Source organism: Lissotriton helveticus, chromosome 8 (genome assembly GCF_964261635.1).
Source record: "Lissotriton helveticus chromosome 8, aLisHel1.1, whole genome shotgun sequence".
NCBI classification, from domain to species: Eukaryota; Metazoa; Chordata; class Amphibia; order Caudata; family Salamandridae; genus Lissotriton; species Lissotriton helveticus.
Window position 1 is genome coordinate 533,186,045 of NC_136069.1, and position 18,231 is coordinate 533,204,275.

Sequence of the window (18,231 nt, forward strand, 5' to 3'; positions counted from 1 at the left end):
GAGACCAGGAGCAGCAGGAGTCTTCCTAGATGCAGTATCGGTTCCAGGCGAAGTTCAAGTGTCCAGATGGTCAAAGAGTCAAAGGTTTCAGGTTGGATTATTGTCCCACAACAAATCTGAGGACTCACCCACAGATAAGCCCTTAAATACCCTAGAAAAGGGGTTAGGACGACTCAGGGACCTATCCCTGAGTAGGGGCTGGGCAGAGGGAAGGATACTCATATGTCCTTCATCCAGTTTAGCGTCAGAGCGGGAGCCAAGGGCTTCCTGAACTGGCTAATACTGGAGTATGCAAGGAGGGCACCAAATGTGCCTTCAGAGCAGTCTGGTGGCACTGGCAAGCGCCCCCACCGCAGCCCAATACACTAAGTCCTGTCTGGGAGGTGGTCACACCTCCCTGGACAGGAAACCTATTGTTCTAACTTACCCTGTTCGAGCTTGGCTCAACAGCAGGAGGGCAAAATTGTATCTATGGTCGGCAGAAGCACTAGCTTGTTGTCAGACCCTGAAAGGTTGGACCCGGGAGTACAAGGGGTTACCCTAAGGGAGCAACCCAGTACATGGGATCATATTTACAACACTGAAATTGGTGTTGGGGTATGATTCCAACATGTTTGATGCCAAATATGACCAGGTTTGGTGCAGCCATTATATAGTTAGACATCTCGTAATGACTGATGTCCAATATATGTATTAAAATGGCTGACCGCACTTACAAAGCCTAGAGAATTTACTCCGGGGCTTGCAGGGGTGTTCTGCTCATGCATAGGCACCCTCACACTTTTAACCAAGCACCGTGCCTTTCAGGACTGAAAGGCCTGCCAGAGGAGTGACATAGGTTTTAAGTGTAGTGACCTCAGATCTAAGGGAACATATATCTGTCTTGAGGGGTTTAGGCACCAACTCACACAAACAGCACTGGCAGACCCGTAGTCTGTTTGAGTGTTCTCTCATGGGTGGCAGGGTTTAAGCACCAACTCACACAGATAGCACTGGCAAACCCGTAGTCCGTTTGAGTGTTCTCTCATGGGTGGCAGAATACATGCTGCTGTCCTTGGGAGACCCCTGGTGTACCTATGCCCTGGGTACTCAGTACCATATACCAGGGACTTAAAAGGGTACACCAGTAGCCAATTGTGGAGGTCGAGAAGTACTTACCATAATCAATTTAGGGAGGAAGCACAGTGACTGTGGTCCTGATTAGCAGGATCCCAGCCAGACTAGTCAAAAGCACACTGACACCAGGCAAAAAGTGGAGGTAACCATGCTAGAAGCATCCTACCTTCCTGCAACCACTTACCAGACATTTGATCTAGTCACTATTAACCGCTTAGGAATTAAGAGAAACAGAGAGCGCGCACTCCAGACTGCATCCATGAAGCATGGAAAAACAGAACTGACTTGTGTACCAGTAGGTACCTAATAATCCAGATGATGTCATGTTCGGAGGCACAGTCATGGCACCAGCCTTGAGGCAACTGGTGGTGCTTGGGCGTTATTGCTGTGCAAAGAATTTTCTGTACCACCCTTAAACCATTAAGGAGTATTCATTAGGTGAGAAACCTGTGGAAAGATGCAATTAAAAATTCAGCACTTCCTTGATCAAGCAAAGGGCAAAACCCGAAAATGCACCCGAGTATTTACAGTGACATCACATCAACTCTAAATGATTGCTATATTAAGTGTTTCTAATGGGAAAGTAAGATTCCATACAAAATACAGTTTAGTCTACATTGTCCAGGATACTTTGTTGCCTAAATCAATGGCTTTCTTCTAAAGCCTGCTCATAAAACATACCATTATTCGTTGCAAAGTAAAAGTGAAGTAAAATTGCACATAAAGTGCTACATTTAAATCTTATAAAGAAAAAAAGATTTTCTTCTGTAATTAGACAACAGGAGTCCTTTATTGAATGAAGAAAATAATTTAAACTCTCATCTCATTCTGACGTGTGGCGTCCATTCTCGGATTGTTTAGTTGTATTCATAGCAACGTCAAATAAAATCCTGCTTTTAGCGGCAGAAAAATCAACATATGCAATTAAAGAGAAGTTTTCCGACAGTCAATTCTAAGAAAAGGCAGGAAAGCATTGTAATGAAAACAGCGGGTTTGAAGGTTTCCAGCAGGAAAATATTCAGTTAAAGAGTGCGTTGAAATGGAGAAATATACGAATCAAGAGAAATCTTTTTATTGTAACATGACAACACAGACCTACCATGAACATAGTCCTGAAGTTATTCAAGTCAGTGAAAAACTCCTCCACAGACACTTTCTTTGGATCTATCACAAAATATTCCATGAGCGCCAGATACAACTTTTCCATGTTGACGTGCATTCTGGAGAGTTTCTTGAAATTTTCTCTAACGCAGACAGCAAAGCTGTAAGCTAAAGTTAAGTTTCAAACGGTTTCAAACATTTCTTTTTTAGGGTTAAATCTTTTTCAAATAATGTGTCAAAATATTTTGTGCAGATAAACTATGTCAAGGCAACGTAACAATTCGGTACAATCTACAGCGCCAGATCACACTGTACAAACCACATACGGAACATTTATATTACATTTTCTTGATTAACAATATTCGATTGGTAACGCCATCACCCCAAAATAGGAGGGGTGGGTGGGGGGGAAGGGGGGTTGAAGAGAAGAAGAGTGACATAAGGAAAGAACACGTTACTTATTTTCGGTAACGCCTTCTCTGGTAGAAACAATATCTAGCCGCAGATTTCTTACCTTTGAATAACCCCATGTGTCATACTGGATCTGGAAGATTTTTCGTGAGCAGTACCCCTGCGCACAGGTAGGTGGCGTCAGTTGGCTCTACGTGGCATTGTCGGCACTGGGAGGGACATTCACATTCACATCACCGCTATTGGTGCCACCTTGGTGCACGGACGTCAATTACTTTTCAAGACTTTCAACGCCAGAAGCGTGGAGCCATGAATTCCACGGACACTGGTGTGACCAAACTAGGGCCCTGAAACGGATTAGCTCTGACCCCTGAAATCTGTTCGCAGAGCGGGGAGGATGGGCGGGTCACTAAGGAATCTGTGGCTAGATATTGTCTCTACCAGATTAGGTGCTCCCAAAGGTAAGTAACTTGACATCTAGCCACAGATTCCTTACCCTTGAACAGATGCCCAAGCAATACCACCCCCAGAGGCAGATCAGAGTACAAATTTAGACTAAGAAGTCCTGCAGGACCGAACATGCGAAATGCCCCTCCCTGCGGAACCGACTGTCCAGACAGTAATAATTATAAATGTGTGCAGGTATGCCCATGTTGCTGCATGACAGATGTCCAGTACTGGAACTCCACAGGCTAACGCAGTGGTCGCAGCCTTAGCTCTGGTGGAATGAGCTCTTAACCCTTCAGGAGGCTGCTTCTTGCCAGTGCATAGCAGATCTTGATGTAATGAACTACCCATAGCGAGATGGTCCGTTTCTGCACCACTTGACCTTTGTATGTACCAACATACCCCACCAGTCATCCACCAGGAACTTTTTTTGTGGTGAAGAAAGAACAGCAAAGCTCTTTTTTGGGTCCAGACGGTGAAATTGCTACTCTTTTTTAGAGGAATGTGGAGGAGCATTGAAGGTGGGAAGGTGACAGACTGGCCTTCAAGATATGATGTTACCACTTTCGTCAGTAAAAATGCCATAGTACAAAGCACCAGTTTGTCAGGAAAAACTGATAGGAAAGGAGGCTTGGATGAAAAAGCCTGCAGCTCACTCATCCTCCTAGCCGATAAAATGGCTACAAGAAAGGCTTTTTAGATAGTGAGCAGCCTGTGGGGACAATTGTGCAAAGGTTTGAAAGGAGCAGTCATAAGAAATGTGAGAACCAAACTAAGGTCCCAGTGAGGCATAATGAAAAGGTAAGATGGGAACATGTGTACAAGACCTTTGAGAAATCTATTTAACATCGGTGGTTTAAATAAGAAGGGTTGATCAGCCAGCGGCAAGAAGGCAGACAATGCAGAAAGATACCCTCTCATAGTGCCCAGGGCAGAGCCCTGCTGAGCAAGGATCAAAATAAAGAAGTAGCACAAGCATGACTTGAGCCCGGTCGTTCCTGATCTCCTGGTCACCCCCACGCTCCTGTGCCTGCTGCCGCTGCCGCAGCCCCAGCCTCCCGAGGGCCGCCGAGCCCACACCAGCTTTTCCCGCCGCCCCAGCCTCTCGAGGGCCGCCAAGCCGGCTCCAGCTTTTCCCGCCGCCCCAGCCCGTGGCCCCGCCCCCCCCCGACAGCCGATTGGCTCGCGCTCCCGCCTCCCCGCAGACCCTCCCGACCGGCTCCCTTCTTATGACGTCCCCAGAGCGACCGCGCAGCGGACGCGCGCAGCGGGAGCACAGATTGAGCGCCGAAGGTGCGCCAAAGGTAAGCCCGTCTACGCCCGTCCGCGCCTGGACCGCGCCCAGCGCCAGGACCCCTGGCCCCCGCAGACCCCAGCCCACCCGCCAGACGTACGACGCCGCCACCCTCAACGCCGGCCGAACCCCTGGATGCTACCGAGCCACCCCGAGACGCACCCACGGACCCTTCATCTGCCAGTCCTGCAAGTTCTCCTGCATCCGGACCTGCACTGCACCAGCGTCCACCAAGCAGAACACCAGCAGCAACCACCTGAAGTGCATCCTGATCAACACCCGCTCCGTCCACAGACACGCCGTTGAGCTCTGGAACCTGCTCGACACCACAGACCCAGACGTCGCCTTCCTCACGGAAACCTGGATGAACGCCTCCTCAGCGCCCGAAATCGCCATCGCCATCCCGGACGGCTACAAGATCATCCGGAGAGACCGCGTCAACCAGACAGGAGGAGGCATCGCCATCATTCACAGGAACACCATCCGCATCACGACCAACACCGACGACACCATCCCCCCCGCCGAACACCTGCACTTCCAGATCCACGTCAACCCCAAGACCACCCTCAGAGGCACCCTCATCTACAGACCCCCGGGACCACGCACACAATTCAGCGAGGACATCGCCGACTTCATCAGCCCGCTCGCCCTCCCCTCAGCCGACTACATCCTCCTCGGGGACCTCAACTTCCACCTGGAGAACAACGACGACCGCAACACCACCACCCTGCTGGAAAACCTCGCTAACCTGGGACTCAAGCAGCTGGTGACCACCCCCACCCACCTCGCCGGACACACACTCGACGCCGTCTTCTCATCCAGCAAAGACATCGCCTTCAGCCACGCCACAGGACTCCACTGGACGGACCACAGCTGCGTCCACTTCACCTTCAGAAGAACGACGATCCACCACCACCAGCAACAGGTTGCCCGAAGAAGCTGGAACAAGATCACAGCCGACCAGCTCGCCGCTTCCCTGAGTCAGCACCCTCCCGCCAGCTCAGCGAACCCCAGCCAGGCCGCCGACAACCTCACGAAGTGGATCAGCAACTGCGCGGACGAACTCGCCCCTCTGAGGACCCCGCCCAGCAGACCCGGCAGCAAGAAAGCCCCATGGTTCACCGACGAACTCAAGAGCTCCAAGAAGAACTGCCGAGCCCTCGAGAAAGTCTGGAGAAGGGAACCAACACCGGACAACATGACCACCCTCAAGCTTGCCACCCGGAAGCACCACCAACTGATCCGCGCCACCAAGAAAACTGCATTCAAGGACCGGCTGGACAACAACGCACACAACTGCAAGGAACTCTTCAACATCGTGAAAGAGCTCTCCAACCCCAACGCCGGAAACAACGACATCACCCCATCGCAAGACCTCTGCAACTCCCTCGCCTCCTACTTCCACAACAAGATCGCGGACATACACAACAGCTTCAGCATTCAACCATCGCACACAACGACCGCAGCAACGCCGCCCACCACCACCCTCCGCGCCTGGACTCCGATCAGCCCGATGACACCATCCGCATGATGAACTCCATCCACTCCGGATCTCCAACCGACCCCTGCCCTCACCACGTCTTCAACAAGGCCGACGCTGTCATCGCACCCCACCTGCGGGACATCATCAACACCTCCTTCGACACCGCCACCTTCCCGGAGAGCTGGAAGCACGCCGAACTCAGCGCTCTACTAAAGAAACCAACAGCGGACCCCACCGAACTCAAGAATTACCGCCCCATCTCGCTCCTCCCGTTTCCAGCCAAAGTCATCGAGAAGACCGTCAACAAACAGCTGGCCGCCTTCCTCGAGACGAATGGATCCCTCGACCCCTCACAGTCTGGCTTCCGAGCCAACCACAGCACCGAGACCGCCCTCATCGCTGCCACCGATGACATCCGAGCCCTGATGGACAACGGAGAAACAGCGGCCCTCATCCTCCTAGACCTCTCCGCAGCATTCGACACTGTCTGCCACCGCACCGTAGTGCAGCGCCTCAGCAACGTCGGAATTCAGGAGAAGGCACTGGAATGGATCGTCTCCTTCCTCGACGGAAGAACACAGAGTCCGTCTACCACCGTACAAGTCAGAGGCCACCGAAGTCATCTGCGGCGTCCCTCAAGGATCCTCGCTGAGCCCCACCCTCTTCAACGTCTACATGAGCCCCCTCGCGCCCATCGCACGCCAACACAACCTGAACATCATCTCCTACGCCGATGACACCCAGCTGATCCTCTCCCTGACCAACGACCCCGCCGCTGCCAGAGCCAACCTTCACGAAGGGATGAAAGATGTAGCCAAGTGGATGACGACCAGCCGCCTGAAACTGAACTCAGACAAGACGGAAGTCCTCATCCTGGGCTCCTCGCCCTCCGCCTGGGACGACTCCTGGTGGCCCCCCGCCCTGGGCACCGCACCCACACCGACAGACCACGCACGCAACCTGGGCTTCATCCTGGACTCCTCCCTCTCCATGACCAGACAAGTCAACGCCGTCTCCTCGTCATGCTTCAACATCCTGCGCATGCTACAGAAGATCTTCCGGTGGATCCCCATCGAGACCAGGAAGACGGTCACCCAGGCCCTCGTCACCAGCCGACTGGACTACGGCAACGCCCTCTACGCCGGAACCACCGCCAAGCTCCAGAAGAGACTCCAGCGGATCCAGAACGCCTCAGCCAGACTCATCCTCGACATCCCCCGACGCAGCCACATCTCCGGACATCTGAGAGACCTGCACTGGCTCCCCGTCAACAAGAGAATCACCTTCCGTCTCCTCACCCACGCACACAAAGCCCTACACGACCAAGGCCCGAGCTACCTCAACAACCGCATCAACTTCTACGCTCCCAAACGCCACCTCCGATCAGCCAGTCACGCCCTCGCCGCCGTCCCCCGCATCCGAAGAACGACAACAGGAGGAAGGTCCTTCTCCCACCTGGCCACCAAGACCTGGAACTCTCTCCCGACCGACCTGCGCCTGACCCAAGACCACCTCTCCTTCAGGAAGAAGCTCAAGACCTGGCTGTTCGAGCAGTAGCAGCACCCCCCCCCCCCCCCCAAGCGCCTTGAGACCCTCCGGGTAGGTAGTGCGCTCTATAAATGTCCTTGATTGATTGATTGATTGAGAACTCTGGGCAAGAGTGGTATGGGCACAAAGGTATAAATGAGGCCTGAGCTCCACTCAAGACGAAAAGCATCTCAGAGCGAAAGCCGCTTTGGAAACTCAAGTGTGTGAAACTGGTGACATTGTGCGTTCTCTGCAGAGGCGAACATATCTAACCAAGTGTAGGAAAGTAGGATCTGCTATTATGGTTACCCCCCACTTTTTGCCTAGTGTTATGCCATTTCTGACTAGGATCCTGCTAACCAGGACCCCAGCCTCAGTACTTCCTCCCCTAAATTGCACATGGTGAGTACTTAGGTACTCTCCAGATTGGCTACTGGTGTACCCTTCTAAGTCCCTAGTATACGGTACCAAGGTGCCCAGGGCCTAGGTACACCAGGGGTCTACCATGGGCTGATGCATGTATTATGCCATCAATGAGAGACCACTCAAATTGTTACAAACAGATACCATTGCAGCCTGTGTAAGCTGGTGCCAGCACCACTTACGACAGAAGTTTTCTTATAACTGAAGTCACTGCACTTAAAGCCTATAAGTCACCCCTCAGGCAGGCCTTTCACTCCTGAAGGCAGGGTGCTATAAGTGTGAGGGTGTTCCTGCATGAGTTGAGTACCCCTACAACCGTCAAGAGTCCATTATCCCAGTTTGTAAGTGCATCAGCCATTTAGAAATATAGAGTGGCCATGCGTCATTACGCGATGACCATCTCTGAACTGGCTGTAACAAACCCTGTCATGGTTGGGTTCAAACACGTTGGAATCATAACCCCATACCGTAAACAGTGTGGGAGTTTTGATTCCATGCACTGTAAAACTTCTCTGGGAGGGCCTCAGTGCTCCTGGTATCAGTCTTGCAGAACAGGACAGCAAGCTAAGGCTGCTTCCGACCAGAGAAATGTTTCTGCCCTCCTGCTGCTGAGCCAAGGGGAAGGCAGAACAATAGATATCCTGTTACAGGGAGGTGTGTCCACGTCCCAGAAAGGTTTAGTGTATTGGTTCAGAGTGGAGGCGCTAGTCAGCGCCAGTGACATTGCTTGAAGGGCGCCTCCTTGCTTACTCTATTTCAAACCAGTTCAGAGAGCCCTTGGCTCCTGCTCTGGGGAAAAACTGGACAAAGGACATGGGAGTATCCTTCTCACTGTCCAGCCCCTCCTCTGGGAGGGACTCCTGAATCGTCCCAACCCTTTCCGTCGTGTACTTAAGGGCTTACCTGGGGTGGGTTCCTAGATTCATCGTGGGACATGATTCAGATCCGAAACCACTTCATCTTCGACCATCTGGGCATTCTGGACTTTGTTGGACTTCACTTTGGACACCAAGACTGCAACTGGGAAGACCCCTGCTGCTCCTGGTTTCATCGTCCTGCAAGGCTGCTGCAAAGTCCATGACCATGCTCCATACAGGATTCTCCCAAGGCCTGTGGACATCCCAGACACCTAAAGGACTCTCCTTTGAAGTGAAGGAGTCGCTTCCCTGCATCTGCTGGCACTGCACCACAGATGACCCGTCTGCTAATCCTTGGCTCTCACGGACTCCGAAAGGCTCAGCAACACAGGCGGTGCTTCTGCAAGTTCCCCGAGGCTTGCCCTGTCTCCTCACTGAGTTTGAGGCCAGTATCCCTCGTCGAGACCTAACCCCTCTGCACCACGTCCACTTGCCGTTGACAAGGCTTGTTGGCTCTCTTCAACAGAGATCTTCAGGTTCCAAGAAGCTCCAGCCTCGAACATCTCCTGCAGCCAAGATAGTCGTTCTCATTGCATCCTTTGCACTATGGGCCTGCATCTTTGGTGAGCTGCTCGAGGTCCCCTTGCGACTCCTGTGCCTTGGGCCTGAGTGTCCTTCTTGACTCCAGTGGGCTGCCTTGATTGATCGGGCCTACTCCGACTCCCTTGCTCAAGGTGAGTCACTTGGACCTTGCTGGTCCGAAAACTGCACCATTTATGCCTACCACATTGTTTGCGGTTGCCAAGGCTTGTTGGCGCTCACTACGGACATCGATCCCTCAGCTCTCCACATCAGGTGTGGGCAGCTTGTAAACGGCTCCTGGTCTTCCTCAGCGTCACTTGATCCACACAGCTGCAGCTCTAAGGTCAACGCCAACTCTTCTGCATCTCCAGACATCAGTGGGCATTCTTCTTCCATGCCTCCTGGTCACTTCTGAGTGGCATAGACTCTAACCCCTCTGCTTGTAGGTACTTCTCATCTTGAATCCACCTTTGGGTTCTACCGGACACTTTCCCTTTCTTCGTCAGCGGCATCTTCCTGAAATCCTCCACAGGGTTTGACCGCGGTTTCCAACGTCACTTCGCACCTATGCACCTTGCTTCCCTGGTGTAGGTGTCCTGGTTTCTAGGGTATCCACGGGTGTGGTGACTCTCCAACCTTCGGTCTTCCACGGGGTTTCTTCAGGGTCCACTAGGAATTGTCCTTTAAAATTGCAACATGACTTACCCACTGGCTTCAATTATTTTATTTATTTATTTATTTGATTTATATAGCGCGTTATAACCCGGGGGTCTCTAAGCGCTTTGTCAGGATCCACACATACGAGTACAGAAGAGCAGCTGGTCATAAATTACAGACAACCCCACGCTTGCTGAAAAAGCACTGTTTTTAATTTCTTTCGGAAGGACATCAGATTGGTTTCCTTCCGCAGTTCCATTGGCAGTTTATTCCAAGAAGCAGGAAGAGTAGAGGAAACAGCGCGACCACCAACAATAGCCAGTCTGCAGCGTGGTTGAGTGAGGAGGGTAGCTTCTGCAGATCGTAACACCCTCCCTGGCCTGTAAGGAGTCAGACGAGATTTCAAATAGCTCGGCGCCCTACCATAAAGGGCTTTGTGCACAATGCACAACCCTTTAAACATCACCCTCTGCTTGACTGGCAGCCAGTGCAGTTCTTGCATGAGGGGGGATGCATGCGTGTTCCTCGGTTTTTTAAAAATAAGTCTTGCCGCGTCATTCATGACAACTTGCATCTTATTCAAAAGTTTTTGCGGCAGCCCTATGTACAGCGAGTTGCCGTAGTCTAGCCTGGCTAAAATTGTGGCAGAGACCGCATGCCTCAAAGTGGAAAAGGACAACAACGAGGAAACTTTCCTCAGTTGTCGAAGAAGGCCGACACAAGTACCCACCACAGCCACAACTTGTTTCTGCATGGACAGCTTCCCATCCACATGAATGCCCAGGCTCTTAACAACGGCCACCGGTTCCGGGGGTGACCCTAGTTCCCTTGGCCAAAATTGATCGTTCCATGGGTTGCCAGCGATGGTGATTGGCAACACCTCGGTCTTATCAGGGTTGATCTTTAAAGAGTTCAAGGACATCCAATTGGCTGTGTGCTTCAAGATGTTTTGCAATCTTGTGAAAGCATCCCGACCATCGTCCAGTTGGATGATGATCTGGGTGTCATCCGCGTAATTGTACACCTGGCAGTCCATTTGATTTAGCAGCCGAATCAAAGGCTGTAGATAGATATTAAATAAAAGGGGTGACAGAGCAGACCCTTGCGGCACTCCACAGGTGATCGATGTTGTGGTGGAAAGCAGGTCACCAAGCTGCACTCTCTGTGTCCTCCCTTGAAGGAAAGAGGAGAGCCAGACATGTGCTGTGCCCTGAATACCGAAGTCCCTCAACCGCGACAATAGTTGTATGTGACAAACGGTGCCAAATGCCGCGGAGAGGTCCAACAGCACCAGGGCACCTGGAGTTTTCTTATCTGCTCTGTTCCGCAATTCGTCCAAAATAGACAACATAACGAGCTCCGTGCTGTGATTCGCACGGAACCCAGCCTGATTCGGCTCAAGCAGGGCGTTTCTTTCCAAGTGCTCTGACAAAATGGTGAGTACATGTTGCTCCACCACCTTCGCTAGGAACGGTAGCTGAGAAATTGGCCTGAAATTCTTCAGACATTTCACGTCCGCCCCCGTTTTTTTTAACAGGGGGATCAACCGAGCCTCCTTAAAGGAGGACGGGACTTGTCCTGTCTGTAGGGATAAATTCAAAAGGCTCAACACGTCCTCTTCTATACCAGGTAGTGCCAATTTGAACACTTCTGGTGGGCACGGATCTGCCTGAGAGCCCGATTTGACCCTCCCCATAAGCGATGTCAGCCTCTCCTTCGTAATCAAGGGTAGGGCCGTTAATGGGTTAGTCACTGGCGTCCTAGCAGGCATAGCCTGTGACGGGCAGTCAATTCTGGGGGTCACAACAATTTCAGAGATAAGATCCTTAATCTTGTTAGTAAAGAAGTCTTGAAATTTTTGACAGTCCTCCTGCATGAACTCCGTAGTCTGCTCCTTGTTTTTTCTGAGTTCAGTGAGGACTCTGAAGATTTTTTTCTGGGGGTTCGTGGCCGTTACAATCCTCTCCTCGAAAAACTCGGCTTTCCTAGCTAGAATCGCCTTCTTGTAGCTGGTAAGTGCCTGTGTATACCGACTCCGGGAGTTGGAATTGTAATCCTTCCGCCAAGCTCTTTCCAGTTTCCGCAGCTCCCGTTTCTTCTCCCTAAGTGATTCATTATACCATGGGGCCCCGGAACCTCTGTCCACGAAGTTCATCCTACGGATTGGTGCCACACAATCCGTGGCCTTACTAAGTTTATCCAATAGTTCCTTGCAAAGGACGTCTGGATTCTCTTTCCGGTTGTCAGATAGTGGATAAGACCGGAGATAGTCCACCATTTTATCTCCATCAATATTTCTCCACTTTCTAACCGCCTTCCACCCCACCCTGGACTTCCTTTTTTGTTCATCCAGCAGAATTGCGCCCCTCACCAAATGGTGATCAGACCACGCGCAAGGCTGGGCAACTACCGAACCTTGAGCTGGAACTGTCATCTTAGAGAGCTTTCTAAGGCTGTCTAAGACCACTAAAATCACAATAAGGGTTGTCTGGATTAGTGCAGGGTGCTACACTTTACTTAAGTGAGCATCATATACTAAAGCCAGTCTCCTACACCGAGGCTCTCCCCACTTTTGAAAGAGATCTTGTGTCATCTCCGGGGGGATATGCCATTCGTGATCAGTTAAGAATCAATGGCCAAGTTCACCCGCTTTGGCATTGAGGGAACCTGCCAGGTTTTGTATCATCATGCGAACAAATTTAACCAAAGCTCTTCCCACTGCTGAAAGAAACCATGCGCCATCTCCAGGTGGAGATGCCATTCGAGATCCGATAGGCATCCATGGCTGAGTTTGTCCACCATGGTGTGCAGGGAACCTGCCAGGAGTTAAACCATCAGGGATACGCCCTGCAGTTCCAGCCATGTCCATAGACGCAGAGCTTCTTCACAGAGGATCCATGACCCCACCGCACCCTGTTTGCTGTAGTACCACATTGCGGGGGAGCTGTCCATGAACACCTGGCTTTCAATGCCAATTAGATCGCACAGAGCTCCAGCATGTTGATGTGGGGTCTGGATTCCACCGGAGACCAGAGTCCTCTGATCTTCACCTCTACCAGGTGGTCAGCCCATCCTACAGCGGTCACTACTGTGCTATCTGGTTGGGGAAGGGAGAGGGGTCTGCTTGTGACCCAATCGTGGTTCGTTAGCCACCACTGCAGGTTCTTTGCAGTTCCCTCTGAGATCTGGAAGATGTCGTTGAGATTCCATTGATGCTGCTCCCACCGGAACGTCAGGTCCCACTGCAGACCCTCATATTCCATCTCGCACGTGTCGCTAGCAGGATGCAGGTGGCCATGTGGCCCAGCAGCCTCAGAGTCAGTCTCACCGAAATTAAGGATAGAGACTAAAACATCAGTATCATAGCCTGAATATCCTTGATTTGTCGCTCTGGAGGATAAGCCTAAACCTGCACATTGTCCCGAACAGCCCAGATGAAAGGGAGTGTCTAAGAGGGAGTCAGGTGTGACTTCAGCATGTTGATAGTGAACCCCAGTGAATGCAGGATGCCTGCTGTTGCCTGGAGTTAAGAAACAACAGTCTGGGGCAAGGCCAACTTCAGCAGCTAGTCATCGAGATAGGGAAAGACTGGCATCCCTGTTCTGCGCAGATGAGCATCGACCACCACCACCACCTTGGTGAACACCGAAGGAGTGGTGGGAGGGCCAAAAGTGAGCACGGTGAACTGAAAATGCTTGTGACCAACTGTAAACCCCAAATAACGCCATGGGGCAAGCAGGACAATAATGTGAAAATAGGCATCCTACAAGTCCAACGCTACCATCCAGTCTCCTGAGTTCAGGGCAGACAGGACCTGAGCCAATGTAAGCATCTTGAATTTCTCCTTTTTGATAAAGTAGATGAGGGCTTGAAGATCTAGGATAGAATTAAGGCCCTTGTCCTTTTTTAGGGACCAGAAAGTAGTGGCAATGCCAACCAGAGCCACTGGAACCCTCTTCTCTATGGCTCCCTTGGCCAAGACAGCCATGACTTCCCCCTAGAGCAGGGACAGATAATCCTCCATGTGTCAGTCTTTAGATGTAGGCATGAAGGGGGTTATTTTTGAAGGACATGGAGTAGCCCCTTTGCACAATCTGCAGAACCAACCTGTCCGATGTTAAGGACTGCCAGTGGTGGAGGTGAAGGCATATCCTGCAGCCAACTGGATGCCCATGATCTAAAAGGGCGGGATTAGGAAGGTTTGAAGTCTGCAGCAGCAGGGGTGGGGTGGTAGCTGGATCAGACCACTAGCTATATGACCGCCAAGGCAAAATGCTGGCACAAACCGTGCCCTAATCCATGTAGAGGTTTGGTAGCTTGTGGAACATGGTGGCTGGGATATGGTTGGCATAGATAAAAACTCAGTATGTGTGTACAAATGGAGTGAATGGGAGACTGGGGATGATGTCGGGCAGCCGAGAGGCCCAAAGACCTGGTTGTAGCTTGCAAGTCCTTAAAGCGCTCCAGTGCTGAATATGCATGGTCTCCGTAGAGACTGGTGCCTGTCCATGAGGGAAGCATGGACATCCCCTGAAAAGCCAGATGTTCCCACCCAGGCGTGGCATTTGAGGGCCACCACAGATGAAACCACTTTGCCCAGCGAGTCAGTCGTGTCCAAGCCACAGCGCATAGTGAACTTTGCTGCGTCTCCCCTGTCTAACTGCTTGGGAGAGAATGGCCTCCGGGAGCTGTGGCAGCACTTGCACAACCGTTTCCAACAACGTGTGAAAATAACAGCCCAAAAAGCATGCAGTGTTCACCAGTCGCGGCCAGCATTATTCGCGGGTGGGGGGTCGCGCAGGGAGGGAGTCGTGCGGGGGGGGGGGTTAATTTTACACAAATGTTTTTAAAAATGTAACTTACCTTCGTGGGCCGCCTGCTTCCCTCTCCTAAGCCAATCACAACACTGCAATGGCAGCATTGTGATTGGCTGGTACACCGACCGCACAGGTGTCTATGGGGCAGCCGTTTTCTCCATGCAGGCGGTATGCAGCCTACATGGAGAAAACGGAAAGTGTGCATGACTGGTTTGGTTGGCCCTGGGTCCGACCAAACAGTCAGCGCCCACAACAGTGGGCAAGCCACTCCTCCCCTGCCTGGTGCAAGACCGCCCACCCGCCACCCCCAACCAAACCCTTCTGCTTTCTCGCAGTGCGAGAAGCAGAAACATAAAATGGTATTCATAATGCCATTTTATGTTTCTGCTTCTTGCACTGTGAGAAAGCAGTGGGGTGACGCTTCTCCGCCCACGTGGAGGAGCCGCCCCAGTGGTCACTGACCACAATGCGAGGCTGGCAGAAAAAAAAGAATTCTTTCCTAAGCTGGACAGCCTCTTGGATTCCCTGTCTGGGGGACTGCTATGGGAGGTGTAGACTTGGACCACCAAGCTCACCTGGGTAGGATGTTGTGTGAGGAAATTTAGGTCCTCCGGAGTGGGCAATCATTTTATTCAAAGGAGCCACTGTAATGGACTAGGCCCCAAGAAGGACGTAGGTGAGAGCTTCGTTGAACAGGAGTAGGGGTTCAGAAGAGGAGACTCCGGGTTGCAATACCTCTGTCAAGATGTTAGTCTTGACTGTCACGGAGGGAAACTGTAGGTCGAAGACCTCATCTGCCATCTGCACCCCAATTGCATATGTAGCTCCCTCCTCCGAGCCATGGTGGGGGACGGGACACGGGGGAGAGCCTGCTAGTATATGGAGACTTGTCCAGTTTACTGGCTTCATCCACTCCCTATAAAGTTCATACTGTTTTTTTAAAGGGTTCAGTAGCCCAGCTCTTTCCTCCCCAAGGGCTAACCCTGCAGAATAGGGTTCAGGCGCCGACCTACAACGCAGGGGTTCTGACTGTGCCAGAATCTGTGTTGGTCAAATCAGCTGCAGCTCGTTGTGGATTAAAATGGGTCTGGAGCCGGCAGCATTGAGAGCATCGTAGCTGGGGCAGCTGAAGGTTGCAATGGCATGAGCGGCGCCAGTCCGGATCCATGAGGGCTCATTGAAGCCGGGGCCAGAGCCACAAGTTAGGAACTGGATGGGGCCCCCCTTTGATGCCACAAGGCCCAAAGGCGCACCAGAGAGGTCAGGCTGCTAAAAAATCAGGTGCACGGCCTAATAAAATTCCTTAATTTGAGTGGGGGTTGCTCTGACTCCCGGAAAATTGGGGAGCTGTGGAGTCGGCCTCGAACGTCGATGTATCGGCCTCGAACGTCGATGTACCGGCCTCGAACGTCGATGTACCTTCCTCGCGTCAGCTGACAGACGAGGAGAAGTCGAGGCACACTAACTTCTTGTGCCCCTTACCCAGGCTGCTTAGACTATCTGGAGTGGAACAAAGAGGACTTTGGACTCCTTTAACAGTCCAGAGACCTTCATCTCGAGCAGGACCGCAACTTTTGTGGAGTCCCATGCTGGGCTGCTAGCAGCTTCAGTACCGCTCCCTCAAAGCCTTCAAAGCCATGGCCCAGCAGTTGGAGCACCACTCAGAGTTGCGGTTGTGCTCCAAACACCACAAACACACGAGGTGCAGGTCCCTCACCGACATGGCGCGGTGACAGCCGACGCAGGGTTTAAAACCTGTCTTCTTCGATTACATCCTTGACAAACCAGAAGGATATCTCAAAAAAGAATGACAAAGCATTGTAAAAATCCTGTCAAAAACTGATAGAGGCGTAGTTCTTCTCTCGGATCAGAGCTGAGTGGCATGGAAAGAAAAGAAGTGACATCAGCGAGCAGAGGTGGAACCTATAGAGGTGACGCTTATGTCACTTCTGGCGTGTAAGACGCCATGATGGGCGTACTGACGCCACCTACTGCCGTGCAGGGTACTGGTCCTGAAATAACTTCCGGATCCAGTCAGATGCCTCGGGAAATTCTTAGGTAAGAAGAACAAGTTACTTACCTTCGGTAACGCTTTTTCTGGTGGATACAGTATCTGCCTGTGGATTCCTCACCTTGTGAATATCCGCCTGCGTCAGCAACGTTCGTAAAAATTCTTTTGCAGCATGCCGGCGTGGACGACGTCATAGGGGCACGGCATCACGCGCGACTCCGACTGACGTCACTGACTCCTTATTAGGCCTACGTCGGCGTGATGACATCAGTTCCGCCCTTTTTTCCGTGCCTTCGAGGCACCCGGACAGACCAATGACAATAGATATATACATATACAATGTACATAGTACAAAATATTCAAGATAACACACACAGTGTGAAGATAAATCATGAGAACACAATATATAAAAACAAATGTATATATATATATATATATATATATTCCGCTCCAAAGTCCACCATAAGGCAATATATGCACACTTCGTGACGGGTGCAGCTCAGTATGGAGGTGGTTCCATACAAAAAATATACGCTCCTGTTCCTCAAAGAAAAACACTGCACACACGTGGCCCCTTCAAAGACGTTTTAATCGCAAGGACGCGTTTCGGCGTTCTGCCTTCCTCTGCTTGCTTTCAAAACAGCACAGCCTGTCGTGATGACCTTTAACAGGTAGATGTCTTTCAATTGGATACAGCTGCCTGTATCCCACGGCACTGGGTTCCATTTTGCACAAGAATGACATACTTAAAGCACTACGAAGGTATTATGTATGCTGATGCCCAATGGAGCACCTTAGAATTTGGGACAAAATGATTTAAGGTAAATCTCTAGTAGCCCAACTAACGGTGCATTACCTTCCTGGTCGAGTCTGTTTGAGAGGGTATTATGGGGTTACTTAAAAAACAAAATAGGGTCAGACTTGAGAGAAAGTAAAGAGACGTGGATACGTTCTGGGTAACACTTAACGCTGATCAGCTTCTTTCAATTGGAATATATTTCAGAAAGTGGTTTCAATTTCCTTCAATATATGCATTCGTCAATGTTGATGTGAGAAGGATGGGCAGCAAAAGTGGTGAGGAGGTTGAATGTACTTCTTAATGATGGATACTTTTATTATCTTTACAACACAAATTTTTGACACTACGTTTCTTCCATTAATTAGGCACTCCTGTGTGATCTTTGTTGACTTCTTTACTCAGTTCTCTTACAGCGCATCGACTTAGCTAAAAGAGGGGTCACACGGAGGCCTCAAAGTTAAAATTAAGCAGCGATAAGTAAAAGTACTTTCTCCAGTACTAGAAAAGAACAGAAACTGTCACCACTCAGTGGATGGTAAATGGAGGAGAAAGGGGGTTGAATAATGCACTCTTCGTGAAAAAAGAGAAAAGAAAAAAAGCTGCACTTGCAAACCTGTTTGCCCCTCGAAGTTTCCTCTTCCCAGGACTGCTAATGTGATTCCTGGCGGTATCACACTTTAAGATGAGGACTTATTGGCAGTCATCA

The 18,231-nt window shown here is 51.0% G+C and overlaps 1 protein-coding gene across 1 annotated transcript in view; it reads right to left on the minus strand.

The window, feature by feature from the left end:
* DIAPH3 (diaphanous related formin 3) overlaps window positions 1-18,231 on the minus strand; it is a 2,176,287-nt gene that overhangs the window by 574,888 nt on the left and 1,583,168 nt on the right. Inside the window, exon 24 of the mRNA XM_078657410.1 lies at window positions 2,216-2,379. Within this exon, the coding sequence (XP_078513536.1) occupies window positions 2,216-2,379 (164 nt within the window). The remainder of the gene's footprint in view (window positions 1-2,215; window positions 2,380-18,231) is intronic.